General features: G+C 50.1%; 1 protein-coding gene across 33 annotated transcripts in view; it reads right to left on the reverse strand.

Moving 5' to 3' along the window:
* Nucleotides 1-20267, reverse strand: part of AFDN (afadin, adherens junction formation factor) — a 102053-nt gene extending 81786 nt beyond the window's left edge. For 17 of the 33 annotated variants that reach the window (XM_059699831.1, XM_059699830.1, XM_059699849.1 and 14 more), the window contains exon 1: nt 19861-20266. In XM_059699831.1, the coding sequence (XP_059555814.1) occupies nt 19861-19965 (105 nt within the window). In that variant the 5' untranslated portion in view covers nt 19966-20266. Of the gene's footprint in view, nt 1-6873; nt 6895-19860 lie in introns of those variants that run through there. The other 16 variants (XM_059699851.1, XM_059699848.1, XM_059699846.1 and 13 more) reach the window with 3 other exon arrangements.
* Between the last annotated feature and the right edge of the window lie 853 nt (nt 20268-21120).

A 21120-nucleotide genomic window follows, 5' to 3' on the forward strand; every position in this document is an offset into this window, starting at 1 on the left:
GGTTGAGAACCGCTGCCTTAGGGGATGTCGGACTGCCGGTTTCAGCCCGATTCCCACAGGCCAGGCCGAGGGACACCACAGGTGCACAAATCTGTGCACCAGGCCTCTAGTATGCATATGAGATCTTTGGTTAATCTCTTCCCACCCTCTCCCATTCCGAGATTCATCAGTCTGTTCCATGTTTCCATGCCTGTGCGTTTAGCATCTGCCCCCTGGTGGTCAGTGTGAGTCATAGCTACCGGTTGAAGGGCCGCTTGGGCTTTTATATAGATAGATAGATAGATAGATAGATAGATAGATAATCTAGAAGCCTGGTGCGTGAATTCGTGCACGGGTGGGGTCCGACCGGCCAGCCCCAATTGGGTCCAATCAGGCCAGGCCGCCAGGGGAAGAGGACATGGGAGGTTGGCTGGCCGACCCCACCCCTGATGGGGGTGGGGGGCGATCGGGGACAGGGCCAGCTGCGGGGAGGGGACACTGGCGGTTGGCTGGCTGGCCCCACTCCCTGGTTGGGACAATTTGCATGTTAGCCTTTTATTATGTAGGATTCTGTTCACTAGATAATATATTCAAACCCTATTCGAGAATCTTCCACACTATTAAATAAATGTCCCAAGCTAACACATACATATATGGACTAAAAGGTAGATTCCGGAATAAAGTCTTTAGATAATTAATGGAATACCTACATCATAGACAGGAACTCAAAGACAAAGAGACAGAAATTGATAAGATTAGGTTCCATGAAATAAAAACCTCAAAGTCAATGATGCTGTTTTTGTATATAAAGTTACTATTATTCATAAAGTCTCACTTAAGTATACTTTTGAAGTTATTACTATTTCTAGATAGAATTGCACATAAAATAAGAAACAGCAACAAATAAGATTTTTTTCAATTTAAGATATGGGCTGCAGAATCAACCTAAAGCACACAATACTAAACCTAAACCTACTGCTAAAAATCCCCCTTCCCCCACAAGTGACATCAACTAATACAAGGTTAAGCAGGTGGTTATAAATTTTTGTCCTGACATGAACAAGCAAGGTGTTCTGCTACGGCAAACAAAACGAGAGACAGAGAGAGAAAAGAAAGGAAGAACAAATAATGATAACACACCACCAGCAGGATTAGCTAACACACCTTGTTCACTGTGCTGGGTGATTTGTATGCATCACCTACGTCAGATCTAACAAGCCTGGGAGACACGTGCTGTTATGTTCCTGTCTTAAAGGTGAAGACTGGGCCTCAGGAAGATCAAGTCACCATCATCACAAAGCTGATCCCCGGGGGCCAGAATTTTTACTCGGGCAATTTTGAAACAAGAAGCCACATTTTTAACCATTGAACAACACCTCCCCTTACCCTGGTGGACAAACACAGGCTGTACCGCTGCCAGTTCCAGCATCGTGGTAATACGGCAGGCTAAGCATCAGTAACCCTCTACTACATGACAGATAACAAAAGACAAACATGCCCTTAAAGGCCTGCTAAGCTTGTCTGAGAAAAGAGGTCCAGAGGGAGCCAAGTGAACAAGCACCTGGGAGGGGCTCCTCGGCCCCTGGCCCTTGGGGCATCAGGCTGCACAGGGGACCAAGGAGGTGCTGCCATATGAAAAGCATTTGGACTAAATATCTAAGTATAAAAAGTCAAACTGTAAAACTTTCAAAATAAAACACGAAACATATCCATCAAACAAGAGAAAAAAATAGATGAACCAACTACATTTCAAAAGTTTTAAAACCGCCGAAACCGGTTTGGCGCGGTGGATAGAGCGTCAGCCTGCGGACTGAGAGGTCCCAGGTTCGATTCCGGTCAAGGGCATGTGCCTGGGTTGCGGGCACATCCCCGGTGGGGGATGTGCAAGGGGCAGCTGATCGATGTTTCTCTCTCATCGATGTTTCTAGCTCTCTCTATCTCTCTCCCTTCCTCTCTGTGAAAAATCAATAAAATATATTTAAAAAAAGTTTTAAAACCTATGTGACAAAAGGCACTGTAAAAAGTGAAAAGCCATGAACAAAAACACATCTGCAAAATACATAATATACAAAAGACTAGTAATCAAAATTTATAATAATTCCTACAAGTTAACTAGAGAAAGACAATAATTTTTCTAAACAAAATCACTGGAAAAAAGATGGACAAAATATATAAATAGGCAATTCAAAGAAAAAATCAGAATGACCATAAACATAAGAAAACACATTCACTCACTGAAATCAGGGTAATATAAATAATTATTATTCTGCATATTCCAGCTTAGAAAAAATGAATGTATTCCTCAAATTCTGCAGTTTGAAATGTAAGCTGGTATAACCATCTCAATGGCCCATTTGGGAGAACCTGGTAAAACAGAATCTGTGCAGGGCCCACAAACAAGAAATCACCCTTGCAGGTACCCATCCTAAACTTCACGCCTGCAGAAGGAACCAGGACAGGGGAGTCCATGAAACCCACACTTGTAACTGTGGGAAAATACAGACGACCTGATCATCCCCCAGATAAGAGTCGAGATAAATAACTGGACAACGGAATACTACAGAGCAGTTAAAATAAATCAACTACTATTTACCAACCTCAAGTTAGTAATTATTTCTTGAGAGGAAGACGGGGAGGAGGAAGGTAAGGCAGAAAAAGCCTTTTGGCTCACTATGTCTGTAACTATTCATTCCTTAAACTTTCTGGCCTCATTCAACTGCAGGAAATGTAGATAATGACACATCCTTTGCTGACCTGGAATTAAGTGAAATGACTGGTGGTAGCCCTTGAGTCACAGGGAAATGTGACCGTGACAGTTACTCAAACTCAGAGAAGCAGGCTGCCAGCCACTGCTAGGCGAGAGCACCCTTCCCCAGGAGCCCGCCGCCGCCCCCATCAAAGCTCCCCCCGCGGCTACGGAAGCGCAGTCGGAGTTCTCTCGGACCAAGGTCCTCCACATGTTCCAGGAATCATTCTCAAGAGAAGGAAAGGAAGGAGAGGGAGAGAGCTGTCCACAAGGAGTGAAAAACAAAAGCCAACAAACACCACAGATCAAAGCAAGGACCCATCAGTTCAGATAAAGCTCACTTCATAATGACGCTTTTGAATTGTATTAAAAATTTAAACATTCAGGAATATGGGAATTAACAATCTAGAATAAATGTTTTTTAAAAAATGAATTAAAAAAATGAAAACTATGATTTAGTGACCAAAGAAGACACAGTGCACATTAAGCCTCAGGGAGGAACATTTTTATTCCCAATTAAGTCACCACCAGCATCCCTCCTCATCCCTAACTCTAGGCAACGGGGGAAAATAATGAACAAAATAGTACCTGTTCTCATGGACCTTATCATCTGGCAGGAGGAGACACCAGTAATGACAGATGGTGAGACGCAAGAACCGAACAGCAGAGGGTCCCGAAGTCCCTGAGGCACAGAAGGGGAGGGACTGCCCGGACAAGGCCTAACTACAGGAGAGGGCCCCCCCAAGCAGGGGGACGGACAGTCTGAGAACGGCAAGACCACTGTGGCTCGAGCAGGAAGAAGGGGGGAAATGGCATCAGACATCCTGGAAAAAGGGCGTCATTCTGGGCTCGAGCAGGAAAATTACATTATTTAACTTAAGGTTTAGAAGTGTATCTCCGCGTGAGAAACAGACTGTAAGAGGGCAAAGGTCGGCGCTGGGGGAAACCAGGTCAGAGGTTCCTCACACAGCCCGGGTGAGAGCCTGACCCAGGCCAGCGGCGGGCAGTGGCCGTGTGGAGAAGCGGTTAGATTGTGAAAACATTTTGAAGGGAGAGCTGCCAGAGCTGGCTGACAGATTAGATATGAGGTCTGAGAGAAAGAAATGAGTCATGAGTGAATAATGGCAAGGTTGTGGGCACAAACAACTGATAAAACTGAAATGCCAGATGCTTGCTAAGATAGAGAGCACTGCAGGCGAAGCAGAGTGGACTGGTGGGGGAATCAGAGGCCAGTTCTGGACATGCTAAATGCAGGGCGATGACCACGCCAAGAGATAGGAATCTGGAGCCTATCAGCACTTAACACCACAGGAAGAGAGATTTCACCGAGGGGGAGCGGGCGGGAAGGAGCGGCGGCAGGTGGAGGAGGGCCGTGGAGAAGGTGGGGACTGCTGGTGTCCATGTGAGAGGGAAGGAAGGGCGCCTGGCCGTGGCTGCAGGGGCGTCACTGATGACCTGGACAGCAGGGCTTTCCAAGTCAGGCCCCTAGGGCTGTGGTTGGCAAACTGCGGCTCGAGAGCCACATGCGGCTCTTTGGCCCCTTCAGTGTGGCTCTTCCACAAAATAGCACGTGCGGGCGCGCACGTACAGTGCCATTGAAACTTCGTGGCCTATGCACAGAAGTCGGTATTTCGTGGAAGAGCCGGTATTTCGTGGAAGAGCCACACTGAAGGGGTCAAAGAGCTGCATGTGGCTCGCGAGCCTCGGTTTGCCAACCACTGCCCTAGGGCAAAAGCAACGCACAAGTTCTAAAATGTAACTTTTGTCTTTAAAATTAAACAGCTTAAACTGAGAGCAGATATAGCTGTACCGCACTGTGTGTTTTTCTTCTTTTACAAGTGACAGGCTCACATCAACCAAATAACCAAACAGAAAAAATAATCATATAATAACTGCTTGTCTTAACAATGCAGAATCAGTTGGCAGAGTATGTTAAACAGTATATAGTTTATACTTCCTCCGTTCTACTTAGGACTTTTACCATGAGTAATTCCCCTGAAAATGCCATTTACGAGGCTTCCAATATTCCACCTCTCCCCAAATCACATGGAAGATTCTATAACAGTGGTCGCCAACCAGTGGTCCATGCACCACTGGTGGTCTGTGAGGTCCAAAAGGTTGGCGACTACTGGTTTAAGGAAACATTTGGAACATCAGTCACCAACCGGTGGTCCATGCACCACTGGTGGTCCGTGAGGTCCAAAAGGTTGGCGACCGCTGTTCTGTAAGATAGAGCAAAAAACAAAATGCTTATTATTTAATTGCTAAGCATCCTTATTAACCTAATTCATTTTCCTTACTGTGATCTTTGTAGAAATAACAAACTGAAGACAATACACATCCTATCACTATAACAAATATCAAATAAATTAGAAGGAAGTTTTAAGTAGTCAGATAACCTTAACTGTTTATAGCTATAGGCTGATTTCTACAAAGCTCATGACTTATTTTGGAACTTTTTAAAAAGTTCATGCTCTGATTTTGGGGGAAGTTTTTAAGTTCCGTCATTGCAATATATATTTCCCTGTAGTTCATTTTGAGAATCTTCTCAATGAATAAAATTGTTTAAGTAAAATTTAGTATTTTTATAGCCATATTGAAAATTGGGGATTTTAAAGCAAAATATCCAAATTAGTCAACGATGAAAGACCTCAGAAACAAACCTATCTACATGCAAACCTCTTCTAATACCATAAGCCTAGTGCCAGAGAGTTTAATAGATTTGAGCCTGATTTAAGAAAAGACCGTTCAAACTCTGATGATAAATGAGGTATTTACTAAATGTAAAAGGAAGTAAAAAGAAAAAGGTACGAGCTACCAGCTATAACTCAGTTAAGGTATTTCAGGTTTTAGAAGTGCTCTCTTGGTCTTTTAATTAGTACCTTAAAAATAAAGAAACAAATGAACCAAAAAAATATATCCACTTGTAGCATACAATTAGAAGACCAAAATGACTAGGAGAAAACAGTTATAAACACAGGCTATGATGTTTTATTAAACGCATTTTCACCTATCAATAAAACTTTTAAAAATATTCCAGCAGAAAAACAGATACTTCACATAAAAAGAAAGTATAATGAATGGCCATAAATTCCTGAAAGACGCTCCACGTCAACAACAAACAAGGAAAAGTGAATTTTGAAACCAATGACTTTTCTTTCACCTGCCAGACTTGGAAACAGTTTAGTTTGCAATATGCAGTGTTAGGTTAAAGGTCATGCCCATGACAGTGGGGGTAATAAACTGTAACCGGCTTTCTAAATAACACTTGGTAGTCTAGCAAGGATTTTCAATTTGAGCCTTTTGACTCCAATCCCACTTCTAGAAACCTCTCATGGAAATAGGTGAGTGAAGGAAGACAGGCCTGGAAACGCCCACAGCAGCACCACTGAAGCAGGCCTTAGAGCTAAGGCCTCCTGGGTAGTGTGTAAGGACACGATTAGGACATGGAACATTATTCAGCTATTGAAAGTAAGACAGAATGTTATGTGTACACACACATATACACACATATGGAAGAATTTCTTGAGTAAAACAGGTAAAAAGTATACATCATATGGTCCCATTTGTAGCAAATAAAATTCATTTCTAAGAGTACCGAATAACACTTAAAAGATCTTTTCTAAAAATCCTTAGCAGTGGCTACACCTCTGGATAGCCAGAATGGGAAGGGGAAGAGACTTTCAAATTTACCCTATGGGCTCCATTCAAAAAACATGAACCAAGTTTTAATCCACATCAATCTTAGTAAAATACAGGTTTTTCCATGTCGCCTCTTCTAAAACTTCCTTTAGCCTCTTTGTGAGTAAGAATAGGTCAGTTACTGCTCCTCTGGAAAAGCGTCCACTCTCCCAGGGAGGTTTTTCTCCTAAATTAGCCGATACTGAAACGCTAACCCAAAGGCCCTAACCGCCTGGGCAGCGGCATCTTTCTCCAAGAGCTATCGAGTCATCTCTAGCTGCGAGGAGCTATACCCATTTAATAACATTTTGCTTTAAAATAAGATACTCAATTTCTAAAGAAATGTAGGGCCAGACTTCTGAAGCCTTCAACAAGAGATTTCAAATGGACCCTCAGTGTATATATAACAGCCCTGACCTCACTGATCAACATTCATTAGTTTCTTAAGATACATGATCATCAACTACCTGCTGTGCACATCACAGCCTCCTCTGGAGACTCAAACAGCAAAAGGAACGACACGGCCTGGTCCTTGTCCCCCGCGAGCTCCAGCTTCAGGCACGAGCCCACGCTGGACAGTGTCGTGGGGGAGTAATGGCTCCTTCTTCGATCCGGCCAATAAAATGGTCCTCTTATCATCATCAGGCCCTTGACTCTGTGCAGCTCTACTTCCCAAACCGCAGGGAGGAGAGGCAGGAGCTGCTCAACAACATGCTGGCAGCCTGGAAAGCTTGGAATTAGCAGGACCTTTCAGGACAGAATAGGCTGGAAACAAAGAGATCTATCAAGGTCATGATCAGCAGGCCCAATAGGTTCCCACAGGCTGCTCTGAGAGGGAAGGCTGGAGCTCTGGACAAATCCAACTCGAAGCCAGCTACCAAGTGCCCACATCCTAAAGGCCTCCAGTTTATCCCGTTCCTCTCCGGGCTCCTGCTCATTGCGTGCTCCAGTTCCTGAATTCCTCCCTCCCAGACTGGCCACCAAAATCAAATTTGGCTTTGTTTTTAGGGCTTTATTGGTAGGCCATGTGTGAACGCATCACTGGAGACGGCTGAAGATGATCAAGGCAGAGGACCGAGCGCCAGAAAAGCCCAGCGTGCCCTGAGGAACATTTACCCACTGGCTGCCAGCCTAACCTCAGAGGCAGTACCAGACCCTGGCGTCGGCAGATCGCCCGTCACCTAGGTCAGCTGGTCGGAAAACATACGGTGCACATTCTGTGAGGACAACAACACACATCACAGCAGCATCTGAACCCAGGCAGGCGTCCGGCAGAGAAGGAGACAGAGAGAGTGACGCCAGAGGAAGCCACCAGAACTCAGGCCTCCGCGGCTCCCTTCTGCAGAGCACCCTGTGACCGGGACAGCAGCACGGTTTGAGTTCCAAATGAGTCTGTGGGTAAGTCTACCATGTCGGCTACAGTCCACATCCATCTGCCTCCTTGAGCTCAGGATGATGGTCCCACACGTAATTCAGGCACTTTTTTATTGGAAAAAAAAAACAAAAAACAGTAGAGGACTGACTCCCACATTAAAATATGCACGACTTCAACTGCCAAGAGAGGTGAGCAAAATGCAGCCAGCCAAGGAGGCGAGGGAAGAACAAAAATAGACTAAGACCATCACAGAGAAAAAGGTCCTACACTGGGCAGCTGATTGTGGCACTTAGAAAAGCAAGGCTGCTTCCCAGAAGAGCAGCTCAGTCGGGTGGTGGGACGGGAAGCAAGAAGGGCTGGGATAGATGAGTTGGGTGTTAGCAGGTGGCACTTTCTCTTCAGCCCTCCCTCTGGACCTGGAGCAGTAATGCTCCCACCCCCACCCCGTTTCACTTCTGTGCCACTCCCTCCCTCTCAGCATGCCTACCCTGCACCCAAACACAGCACTTCCCGCACCGTCCACACGTCCTTCCGTCTGTCTTACATACTAGAACGGGGGCTGGGTGAGAAAAGGCCCGTGTGTCCATGACATGTTGCACGCCCAGCACGTACACAGCGACTGGCAGGTAGCAGGCGATTACCAAGGAGTGACCTTGGAAATGGAGACGGAGAGGAGGGCCAAGGTTCGACCTCGGCCTGCCCTCGGCCAGCGCTGTTGAGCGAGGGCCTCCGAGGCTCTCCGCTTGGGGCACAACGGGCCATGTTGCGGCCAGTCTGCTTCACTGCCGCCCTGCCACCCCAGGCGGCTTCGCTCTCACTGCTGTGGGCCAGTCCCTAACAAAGCCTCGACGCACCACCCACTCCGTAAACAGTAGCGAATGAGCGACTCCTGCGTCGGCACAGGGCTGAGCCACCAGAAGACAACAAAACCAGACGTGCAACAGAAGCTGCTTCTCATACCACTGAGCCCAGCAGATGGGTGCTAAACTATGTTCAAAACGTCTGCTCACAGACAGCAGTTCAGAGAAGCAAACAAGAATTATCATTGTACTAGAGGCCCAGTGCACAAATTTGTGCACGGGTAGGTTCCCGCCGGCCTGGCCCCAATTAGGGCAGATCAGGGCTGGGCCTGTTGGAAGGAGGAGATGGCGGGAGGTTGGCTGGACCCCCTGATCAGGGCCAGGCCAGGCCGGCTGGGGGGAGGGGCCATGGGCAATTGACTGGAAGGCCCCGCCCCCAATTGGGGTTGGAGGACTGATTGGGGACAGGGCCAGCCATGGGGAGGGGCTGTGGGCAGTGGGCTAGCTGGCCCAGCAGCCAGGGGGAGGGGCCATGGGTGGTTGGCCGGCCGGCCCTGCAGGAGAGTGGCTGGCCAGCTGTGCCCCCTATTGAGGTGGGGGGGCAATCAGGGGCAGGGCCGATCAGGGTGGTGGGAGCCCATAGGGGGTGGGGCCAGCCGGGGGGAAGGAGCTGCAGGCCAATCAGGGTGGTGGGGGCCCATTGGGGGCAGTGCTGGCCGGAAGGAGGGGCTGCAGGAGGTTGGCCAGCCACGCCCCCCATTGGGGTGGGGGGGGCGATCAGGGGTGGGGCTGGCCAGGGGAAGGGCTGGGGGGGGGGGAGTGTTTGGCTGGCTGGCCCCGCCCTTGATCAGGGTGAGAGAGACCGACCAGGGGCTGGCTGGCCAGGGGGAGGGGTCTCGGGAGGTTGGCTGGCTGGCCCTGCCCCCGGATCCAGCTGGTTCACTGGCCAGTGGGCGTCATAGCGACCGGTCGTTCCAGTCGTTATGGTCACTGACTTTTTATATATAGATTTAATGTAAAACTGACAATGTTTCCCAAGAATCAAGCTGGTGATACCAATCGCATGCATTTGTAATCACATACTAAAGGTAACATGTCTAAAAATGTCATTACACTAATAAAATGGATCCGGAAGCATCAGAAGCTGTGAAAATCACAAACACAAAACATTTTGTGGTTTGGGTGCCACTTGGTAAAAAATAAATAAATAACTTTTTAAATTATATTTTATGCTAGAACATGAGCCCTAAGAACGTACAGCATATGCTACATCAAGCTGACAGGAGTGAGGAGCACAGGGTGAGAAACGGAAGGTACACGCGTCTATGTCCTACACCCCGTCCTACACCCCCCGTACCTCGCAGTGAGCACGGGGTCCCGTCACCACAAACGTGGCTGTGCTAACACGCAGCTCGACACCCAGCGTCAGGGGCTCTGGTTCTTCACTTCCCACCTGGAAGCGTCCTCCGGTCCACTGTTTCTTACCAAAGGAAACAGGCTCATGAGCAGAGAGACGTGAGCTTGTATACTCTCAGAAGGTCTACTAGGCCAGCCATCGCCAACCTCTCGGACCACTGGTTGGCGACCACTGTACTAGGGTGTTCCCTAAAACTGTCATTTTGTCTAAAAATCTCCTTTTTTGTTTGGGAATGGCAAAGTTTTGCTCAATAGACGTTAAGGAACTGTTAGTAACAATCAAGGAATTATCTGCTGAAATTCAAACATTACCTGGGGGAAAGTCATAGCTAATATGTAAGCAAACTTTATGGAATTTGCCCAACCGGCGTGGCTCAGTGGTTGAACATCGACCTGTGAACCAGGAGGTCACGGTTCGATTCCCGGTCAGGGCACGTGCCCAGGTTGTGGGCTTGATCCCTAGTAGGGGTTGTGCAGGAGGCAGCCGATCCATGATTCTCTCGCATCATTCATGTTTCTCTCTCTCTCTCCCTCTCCCTTCCTCTCCGAAATCAATAAAAATATATTTAAAAAACCTTTATGGAATTAAAAATTAAGTGAGCCCTAGAAGTGATAAGAACAAATAAGTCTAGCTGTTTAATTTTAAAGGGCTACGACTCAACAGGGAAAGGGACTCGATGAAATGGTCCCTTGGGTAGACACAAGGCCTGCACTCCAAAACTCAACATCACAGCCGTGCCATCCGAAAGGGTGTGAACCCCCAGGCCAGACCCGGGCGGTCCTGCCTGCTTCCTTCCCGTGGGCACTGGACAGCTATCCGTGAAGCCACCAAGCACCCCTCAGACCTTCACTTCTATTCCAGCTGCTGGCTGCCACAGTGTGCGTGGTCGGAAACAAAATCAGAGCATGCACCATGCTGAGAGAGAACCAGAATCCTCTTCTCCAGTATGAAAGATGAAGTTATAACAACAGGGCTCTAAAAGGTCAGGATGGAAATCACCCCTCATAACCATATGGATGCACAAGATCTATACATATATGCACATGACACATGGTGTAAACATAACTGAGCAGGTCCCATTACTCTTACATTTCACTTGATCTTAGTCCAAAGGCCAAGAAGCGATCCCCATGACTCTTATCACGCGTGTGGTTCTTCCTGAAAACGACACTCTAAATTACTCTACAAATTTTTCCCACAGAACTTCCATTGCAGTGGTTTTAAGTTTTCTAATTCTACACACACAGTGGCTTAGGAGAAAGCTGCAGTCAGACTGCCTGTCCCTCAGCTCTGCACACCCTCCAGCAAGTCATTTGTCTTGGTTTCTTCTTCCGAAAATGAAAAGAGCACAAGCAGCAAGCCGCACAGGATCGCTGCAAGAACTAACCGATGGTGCACACAAAGCATTTACACTAACGTCAGATACAGGTAATATGTACACACTCACAAAATGTTAAGTCTGAAAATTATGATCAGGAAAACCTCAATAAAACTTTTATTGATTTTAGAGAGGGAGGGAGAGATAGAAACATCAATGATGACAGAGAATCACTGATTGGCTGCCTCCTACATGCCCCCTACTGAGGATTGAGCCCGAAACTTGGGCATGTGCCCTGACCAGGAATCAAACCATGATCTCCTGGTTCATAAGGTCGACACACAACCAGTGAGCCACACCAGCTGGGCAGAATAACCCAAGGAGCTTTTAAAAACTGATTTCCTGACAGATGTAACTCAGTAATGGTTAAAGCACAAATAATTAATAACCAGACACAACTAAACATACATGCAGACTTCAAGCATTTTCCAAATATTCTAAAATAAGCATACCTATATTTATAAAAGCCTAAGTAACCGGCCAAGATGACACGCAATGACTACGAGGGGGCAGACGCTCAACACAGGAGCTGCTGAGCGACAGCAACTTTGCAGAGTGCCCTCTTGCACTCCAGGACCCCTTGGGGATGTCGGACTACTGGTTTCGGCCTGATCCCCACGGGCCAGGCCAAGGGACCACCTGCTGGAGGGACCCCGCTCACTCTGCAGACGCCCTTCAAACCCCAACGATGCCCCAGGTGTGGCCAGCTGGGGAGGGACGGCGGGAAGTTGGCTCCAGGGCGTCCAGCCCATCTCGCCCAGTCCCGCCCTGCCGGCCACCTTCTCATTAGTTTCCTTTCAATGTGCATGAATCCATGCACCAGGCCTCCAGTTATTTTCATAATACTACAGTGAAGTAAACATAACATGTTTTTCAGGCTTCTCCAGATATACTGATCATAATTCTAGTGTCCTTGACATCCCCAAAGTAGTAATTTCAAAATGGTAATAATGAAAATAATTTTTTAAAATTGAAATCAGCAAGTTTGGCATAAAACATATTAACGGTACCATGAACTCAACATGGTTACCTTTGCCAAACTTAAATTAAAAACACATTTTAAATATTCAAGACCTAAACATTCAATGTGGTAGAAACACTGTCCATGGTACTCCTGGCCGGCTCCTCCTCCTGAAAAAGAAGCTTAGCTGGCCTACAGAGGAATGACTCCTTCATCAATTCACTTATTCAGCAAGTAAGACTTCTGATCTGTATTTTATTATCCTGATAAATTAAAACAATGTTTATTAATAAACACATTTCACTAAGTGACTGAAATCACCAAAATAATTTAGTAATGTTATCTACAAAAAGGAAATGATCACCGAAAATTCAAAATGAATTTGCACCTAGACATGAATAACACATTTGTTACAAAACAAGTTGCCATTGAGTAGCTAAATTAATCTGAAGATTTGTTCATCTTACACATAAACTCAATATTCTAACATTTTGTTTTTACTACATGCATTTTAAAAATATATCCACGTATTATCTTGAAGTATTAAAATTCTGTCTTATACATGGCAGGTTTTAGAACATAAAGACTGTGGGTATGTGTCTATCTTTCTCTCAGGAAATATAATAAAGCTAAGAGGAAATATAACGAAAAACAATATAAAAAAAGACCCTTACACAGTGAGCAGTCCGCAAAATCAACAGCTCACACTTGGGAAGGGGACGAAAGGACAGGGAAGTGCCAGACACAGCCCACACCCAACAGCACACCCGCCTGCACCCCACTTGGGGCACACGGGGCACCACTGTTCCCAGACTGGAACTGACCCACGAGTAGGAGTGGCCGACACTATATCCTGAGCCGGTCAGAGCAGTACAACTGCACGGTCACCACTTTCACTAGGTTGTGACCAGTGTTCTCCAACAATAAAACGTAAATGCTTGATTAGTAAAAACCAAAATAGGTGCTTACAAATGTAAAAAACAATCAGATATGTAACAATATGTGAAACACCAAATTAATAATATTGAAATCTACCTTTCCTCATAATATTAAAATGTTAGCTCCATACCCTAGATGGAAAACATCGTAAAATATGGACTCTAATATCTACATTAGAATATTTGTTTTCAATCTGCTCAAACCAAAATTCTTCAAACCCATCGCCAAGTATTCTGGGCAGCAGCTCACACACGGTAGCCCACGAATACTCAGGCTCCCTGGGACCTCAGGCCAACTGCGAGGTTAAACCCTCCATCCACACTGAGGCCAGACCACGGCTCTCCTGCTGTGCTGGCATTTGTGCTGACGGTCAGGGCAGCGATGGGTGAGGCTGAAAGCACAGGAATTAGCACAGGTGAGGCAGCAGCACCGCCTGTACTAGCAGCGTTTCTCACGGCCACGCACGCACTCTCTCACCTCAGAGCATCTTTGATGAAACAAATACATGATTCTTCTTTTCACCTTTCACTCACGAGTGCCAAGTCCTATGATATCTCCAGGAAAAGCAGGCGGGCAACGCCAAGTTGTGGGTGAATGAGCACTTACTCATGGAACCCCACATTTACCTGAGAAATTTACTCAGTTAACAATATCAATATCCACCTAAAAATAACAGACTTGAAAGACCACTTCCCAACGTAGAGACCTGACCCTAGGCAGGCATGTTCGGCAGACATGACGCATTTTAAGAACCACGGTTCTTCAACACCCAGGCGTGGCCAACAGTGGTCACCCAGTGCCCGTCTCCTGTCCCAAACACAGGGAACTGGACCCAGAGCAGTCAGAGGTCTCAGCACCGAAGCCTGAACAGAAATTACAACGTCGCCGTGGTGTCGGTTCTCCTGTGAAAGGTCAGTCACCATGGAGAGCACCACTCGCAGAAACAGGAGAGAGAGAAAGTGCATTTTGGGAAGGAACGAACTGGTTTAAACTGCAAAGAGCCGACGGTCCTGGCAACAGGCCATGTACGAGCCCAAGCACCAGGGAGCCAGAAGCTGTGCTTCTGAGTAAAGCCAGCCAAGGGGACTGCTAGCACCAGCACCAGGAGCGGGGAGCATTTCCTCACGGTCCTAACGGGGGTCACGCTCTCTCTTCTGAGAAACAATGAGCCCTTCGGCTGGAGCCTGTGGAGCAGGACAAAACCGCATTTGGAAACAGCCTGTCGCACCGTTTCCCTATGGATCCTCCTGGAAGACGGCTTTCCACACGTGAGGGCCACGCCTGACGCCCGGGGACGGCCTGGTCCAGTCCGCCTACGCCCCCTGGGCACGAGCGGCACCAGTCAACGTAGGAAGCTCAGAACTCCAGGAACTGGAAAGAACAGCAGTCGACAAGCTCACCTGCTCACACCTAGCGTCGTGGGGACACCCAGCGCCTCTCGTCCTGGCAGGCCTAGCCCTCCGTCGGGCCGCCCTCGCTCTCGTGACAACATTCAGGAAACCAGGCGTGCTGGGTACGAGCCTACACACACCACCAGCCACTGAGCACAGCCAAGGCTCCTGTCTTATCTTCTGTAAGCAACACAATTCAACCTTCTCAACATTAATGTAACATGAATGTCTTTTGAGTGAAAGTGCAGGGATTGTGGCTGTTTTCCAGCCAGAGTAAACTCTCCAACCTCAGCTCCTCTAGATCCGTTCATTCACGACACACTGCAATGTGCGGGTGTGAAACCTCGCTTGTCCCCGTCTGTAGGAACCCCCCTTCCCTGGGAACACACTCCCTGGTTTACAAACCATCAGCCTGTGCACCTGCTCACTTTTGCTGATCAAATCACCACTTTCTAAGTTAAATCACAATGGTCTTGGTCAGTCCCGCATGCCAAGACATGAGGGAGGTGTTCTATTTTCACGGCGCTAAAACAAAACCCCGCCCCGATGACTGAGCCAAGCAAACCGCCACCGTCCCGGCTCTCCAGCCTGCATAGTCGGTCACCGCATAGGGCTAGAAATGCTCCTGCAGAGAGACGGCCCAGCTTCGACAACATGCCTGCCCTCTGTCCCTCTACCCGTGACCAGACACCCACCCATGACTTCCAGGCCCTGCCAGAGGGCAAGCTCAGACCTGGTCACAGGGTCCACAGGGCCTGGCACTCCGCTGATTATCTAACTTACGAGTGTAAATGTAGGTCAAGAAATTTCCGCCCAGTCCTGGGCATCTTCAAGATGAATGCCCACATCCTAAAAAAACCCATCAAGACAGAACCAACACTCTATCTAACCTGAAAATAACTTTCAAGTAAGAGGTCAGTTTAATTTTATGTTCCACACACATTATTTGCATAGCCATTTTCTTTATAATAAAGGTAAACAGGTTTATATCAAAATAATTGCTATAATACTTGCTGGCATTTTCTGACATTATGCCAGGGTTCAAGTCTGGTAAAACCATTTATAAACAAATTAACCACCAACACTGAGTAACAATGTTTTACACACTACCATTGCTCAATTAAATCCCCCTGCCAAAACCGGTTTGGCTCAGTGGATAGAGCGTCGGCCTGCGGACTCAAGGGTCCCAGGTTCGATTCCGGACAAGGGCATGTACCTGGGTTGCGGGCACATCCCCAGTAGGAGGTGTGCAGGAGGCGGCTGATCGATGTTTCTCTCTCTCATCGATGTTTCTAGCTCTCTCTCTCTCCTCCTCTCTGTAAAAAATCAATAAAAATTAAAAAATTTAAAAAAATCCCCCAGAACAAAACCAGAAACCCTTTTTTCTTACAGTTCCCGCCAATTTGGAACCATATTCTGAGCTTCTGTGATTCACCTTTTTTCGAGAACTTGAAAGGACTGCTACTAGTATTCTGCCATTAACCACATGCAAAATTTAATGCTTCTAGAAAAGCCTATAGTGACTGCCTTTACATGCCATTAAGTCTATAAACTGCATCAAATAAAGTTATTCACTGGCAGGAAGATAGCAAATTGAAGCTAGTCTAGATACAGTTTTAATTTAAGATAACTAAACAATGTTAGGCAAGGTCTTTACCTCAGCTTCAAGCACACACCCATACAAATAGAAACCTTAACCAGTTATTCCAGGAAATAAAGTTTATAATCACCGAGGTTCAAGTTATAAAAACAAACCAAAAAAGGAACAGATATGCCTATAATACACACCATTAGCAACTGTCTCCTTATACATTAATCACCAGAAAAAAAGACCTTCCCAAGTACGAGTGTACAATAATAATACAACTGTTGTTTTTAAGATAGTTAAGTCGTAGGATCACGAAGAGTAGCCACCTGAGCACGGTCCGGAATACAGGCTTCGCTGTAAGTTATGCAACTGATCACTCCTTCACCCAGTGCCTTCCCACGCCCCTCTGCTGACAAGCCAGGAGTTAGTCTTCACACACACCTCTGGGTGATACGAATCACCGCATCCCTTCTCAAGACTGATTGGAGTATTAAAACAACTCGTTATTCTTAGGAGTATTAATAAAAAGTATTCTTCAAAGTATTAAATATTCACCTTTAGTAAAGCACATGGAATTCTAGGTTATTTTTCTCACCATTGAAAAAAGGCAGCAAACTCAAGAAACAATAAACAAAAGAAATGACTTTAAGAAATGCCTCATGAAGCAAAGTGGCCAACCACCTAGCAGAGCTTTTGCATTTAGTTTAATCTTTATACAAAAGAATGAAACTTGAAAACAGTCTTTAATACTTAACCTAACAGACAATGTCACTGTTTTCTGGAAGCATACATCCATCCCACGTCTTGTCAGGACACAAAGAAAGCGATAGTCAATATTCTCTCCACAATATGTTGATTGGGCACCTTCCATCTGACAGACATAAGGATATTTTTAAAACAGCGCTCTAAGCTCTTGCCTTCATAGATAACCAGGGATGGAGACAGAGGAACCAGGGGCTGTAGCAACAGGACAGGTCTAAGGTAAGCAATGGACCACCACAGGGCAGGGGACCTGAGGGCACACTCAGAGGCCCCAGGAGACATGGGAAGTGACAATTAGCAAGAAGCACTCCCCCACTGAAGCATCAGAAAGCCCCAACAGAAAGACAACCCTAACGTCACTAACAGGGGAGGACAGGACTAAACAGCTTCAAGAAGCTTGTGCTATGAGCTATCGTTTTCCACAATAACCAAGACATTAATTCAGCTTAAAATCCATCTCCTGGTGATGATATGTCAACACTGAGTTTAGGTCATCAATTCATTTGAAAATTCCAAAAGAATCTAGGATCCAGCTGCGGAGGGGCTGAAAACTACACATTGATAAAAGATTACCTGCGTCTCTCGGACGCCCTCCCTGTACATCCAAATACAGATGCAAAGGGAAAAGCAAGCATAACCAGGTTGATTCTAAAACATATTCTGATTGTCTTAAAAAGTGAACGTAATCCAAAAGCCAAGCTCATCATCATCCTAAACAGAAACCACAGAATTACCAGCGGTTGTGGAGGCTGCCTGAAACCACCAATCGTAAATGATCAATGCAGCTGTAAGAGTTGATAATAGATACTGATCACCCTGCCGCCCAGAAAAGGAAACAAACCACAACTACACTCGCATACACATACGCAGAGATTACACAGATATATATATACTAGGTAGTGAAAAACCTAAGAAAACAGCACACGGACGTTTAAAAACAACAACTCATTTCATTAGGAAAGCCTTCTAATAAAATCCTGGAGGTCATTTCTGAAAACAGGAATGTTCAGGGACAAGGGGGGAGGAAGGAAAACCTACAAAATGAAAAAGTTCTTCAACTTTCGTTTTGCTTCAGCAACTTTTCACCTGCAGAGTAACTACCAGGAAAGGGGCTCTGGCCACGGCAGGCCAGTGTCACCCCAACAGAGGCCGCGTGTCAGAGGACAGAGAGGAACTCACCTGGGCGCCGCCGCCGGAGCTCGGGAATCAGGACTCGGGATTTTTAAAGCACCGCCTCCACTTAAAATTCCAGCGAACCCGAGTCTCTATTACTAAACGGAAAAGGTACTCCTTTTCCCAACCAGACATGGTAAACCTCTCAGAAGACCATCATAAATAGGCCCATTCAGACAGGAACACAACTATGGGCCACGATAATATTTTACATCCGAATTCTCTAACCAGAGACGAGAAGAATGAACTCATTCTTCGGAAAGACAACATGACCCTGAACTACCGCCCACTGCCACCAACTTCCTCACAGCGTCGAGTCGAGCCCAGAAAATCACGGGAAGGCGAGGGGTCGCTCCGAGGAACCCGGCACATCAGTGTGCACGCTGGCCACCTGCACCCCAACATGGACAGGTGCTCGTTCGCCTGGCGGTGGGGTCACAGCCGGGGGCCCCATCCTTGGTGAGAATACCGCCCGTGGAAACGCCTGTGACAGACCTGACCTACCAGCACCCGGCTCGGCCTCCCGGCCCTGAACAGGCTCGGGCACACAGCCCACAGCAGAAGCCACGCAGGCGGGGCTGCCGGCACCCCGGGGGCGCCGGCGGGGGAGGCTGCATCAGTTCCCACCGGGTGGAGGGGCTCGGCCACCGTGAAGTCTGAAAGCCACGAGTCCCGAGCAGGAAGGGCGCCCCCCTGAACTCGGGACGCGGGGCTCCCGCCATGGGAGGGCAAGCGGGGCTCTGGGAGGCGAGCGGGCGGGGTGAGCGGGGAGCCACGTCGCAGGGAACGTCCAGGTTTGCCAAGAAGGACGGGCGCTGCGGGGTTATTTCCACAAACAACGTCCGCTTCGGGTCGCTTGTGGCAACAAATGGGGAGGCGCGCGGTTGAGGGGCGCCCCGCGAGGGCGCGAGCCCGTGTGGGGTCCACGCTGCGCCAGGAGGTGCGGCCGTCGCGGGGAGGGAGGCGCGGCTCCGAGCGCCCACGCTCCTGCGCCCACTGATGCCCAGGGTCCCCCGCCTCCGCCCCGGTTTTCGGGGACCTGCTGGACGCCTTCCGCGGGCCCGCCGTCAGCCACCCCATTGTCCCCCGCCCGGCGGGCGCGATTTCCTCCTTTTCTCCCGAGGACGGGACTGGCCGCCCCGCCGCCCGGCGGCCCAGAAGGCGCGGCGAGCACGACCCCCGCTCCGCTCGGCTCGCGGCCGGCGCCCCGACTCCAGGCGCCCGGAGCCAGGCCGCGCCGCAGGCTCTGGCGACAAAGGTCCCCGCGGCCCCGGCGCCGCGAACCCCGGGCTGCGATCGGCGAGACAGTCACACCGCGTCCGGCACGCCCTCCCCCGCCGGACACGAGGGGGCCTCGCCGCCGCCCCGACCCCGGCCCCGGCCCCCACACGCGGCCCCACCGAGCCGAGACCCGGCCCCCGCCCTGGGCCCGCCACCCGCACCCGGCCCGCGCCCCCACCTCCGGACCAGACCCCCCCGGCCCGAAACCCCGCCCCGGCCCGGGCACAGGTGACCGCTCCGCCCGCGCCGGCCCGCGCGGCCACCCGGGGCGCGGGGCGGGGGAGCCGGGGAGGCGGCCGGGGCGGGGGTCCCGCGGGAGGGTCGCGGGGGGAAGGGTCGCGGGGGGGGGGGGGAGGGCGGGGAGGGGCGGGCGGCGGGCCCGAGCGCACCTCGGTGGGCTGGCTGATCTCGAACAGGTCCAGCCGGTTGGCGTTCCAGTGGCGGATGATGTCGGCCAGCTTCCGCCGCTCCTCCTCGCGGCCGCCCGCCGACATCCTCGCGGCCGCGCTCCCCCGCCGGGCGCCGCGGGGGTCGGGGCCGGGGGCGCGGGCGCGGGTGGGGCCCGGCCGGACCGCGCGCCCACAGGTCCGCGGGCCCGGCTCCCCGCGCTCGGCCGCTTCCCCGCCGCCCCGCGCTCCTCGGCCTCCGCAGGCTCCTCGGCTCCACGCGCTCCGGCTCCGTGCTCCGCGGCGCCTCCGCCGACCCGCCGCCTCCGACTCCGCGGGCGCCTCCGCCTCCCGAGCCGCCTCAGCCCGCCGGCCGGTGTGCGCCCTGCGCGCCCGCACGCGCCGCCCGCCCCGCCCGCCGTGCGCGCACCCGCCCCGCGCACGCGCACCGCCCCTCCGCGCACGCGCCCCCGGCCCGCGCACGCGTACCGCCGCACCTCGGCACCTCCGCTCGGTGCTGCTGCGCGCGCCGCCTGCACCCCGCGCCTCCCGCCCGCGCCGCCGCTGCACCGGGCCCGGCGCGGGGGTGCCGGTCCCCGCGGCAGCACCTCGGGCCGGCGGGCGGGTCCCAGAGGTGCGGGTCCCGAAGGTGCTACGGTCCAGCTGCGGGCGGGCGAGACGGACCCGGTGCGGGGACCCGCGTCTGTGCGTGGGGAGCCCGAGCCCGGCCGCGCCGACCGCCGCAGGAGGCCCGCGCGCTCCGCCCTCCCCCCCTCCCGCCGGCCGCGGTGTCCCCGGCGGTTGGCGTGTCCCTCGGGGCGACTCCCCGGCCGAGGGTCAGACCGCAGCCGACCTTCCCGGATGGCCTTCCTCCCGGGACGGCAACCCCCGCGCCCGGGTCAGCGGTCATGTTTTGAAACCCTCCCGGCTCCTTCCAGGCATCCGGGCGCTCGCAGCCCCGGCGCGGCCGGAGCCCCGGTGCTCACAGCACAGCCTCCCAGACGAGCCACGAGGCCGCAGGGACACGGACAGGCCGGACCCCCCGCTGACCATAGCAGATCATTACGGGGGCGGCGCGGGCGGCGTTTGTGCTGCAGAACAGGACAGCCTCTAAGTCTTCCACTCCCCCGAGGTGCATCCATAGCAAGTTTTGTAAATTTTAGAGCTGTTTCTTCCTTTGGATGTTCTTTTTGGGGTTTTTTAATTTATTGATTGATTTGAGAGAAACATTGATGTGTTGCTCCACTGATTCATGCAGTTATG

The sequence above is a fragment of the Myotis daubentonii genome, chromosome 6 (genome assembly GCF_963259705.1).
Source record: "Myotis daubentonii chromosome 6, mMyoDau2.1, whole genome shotgun sequence".
Taxonomy (NCBI): Eukaryota; Metazoa; Chordata; class Mammalia; order Chiroptera; family Vespertilionidae; genus Myotis; species Myotis daubentonii.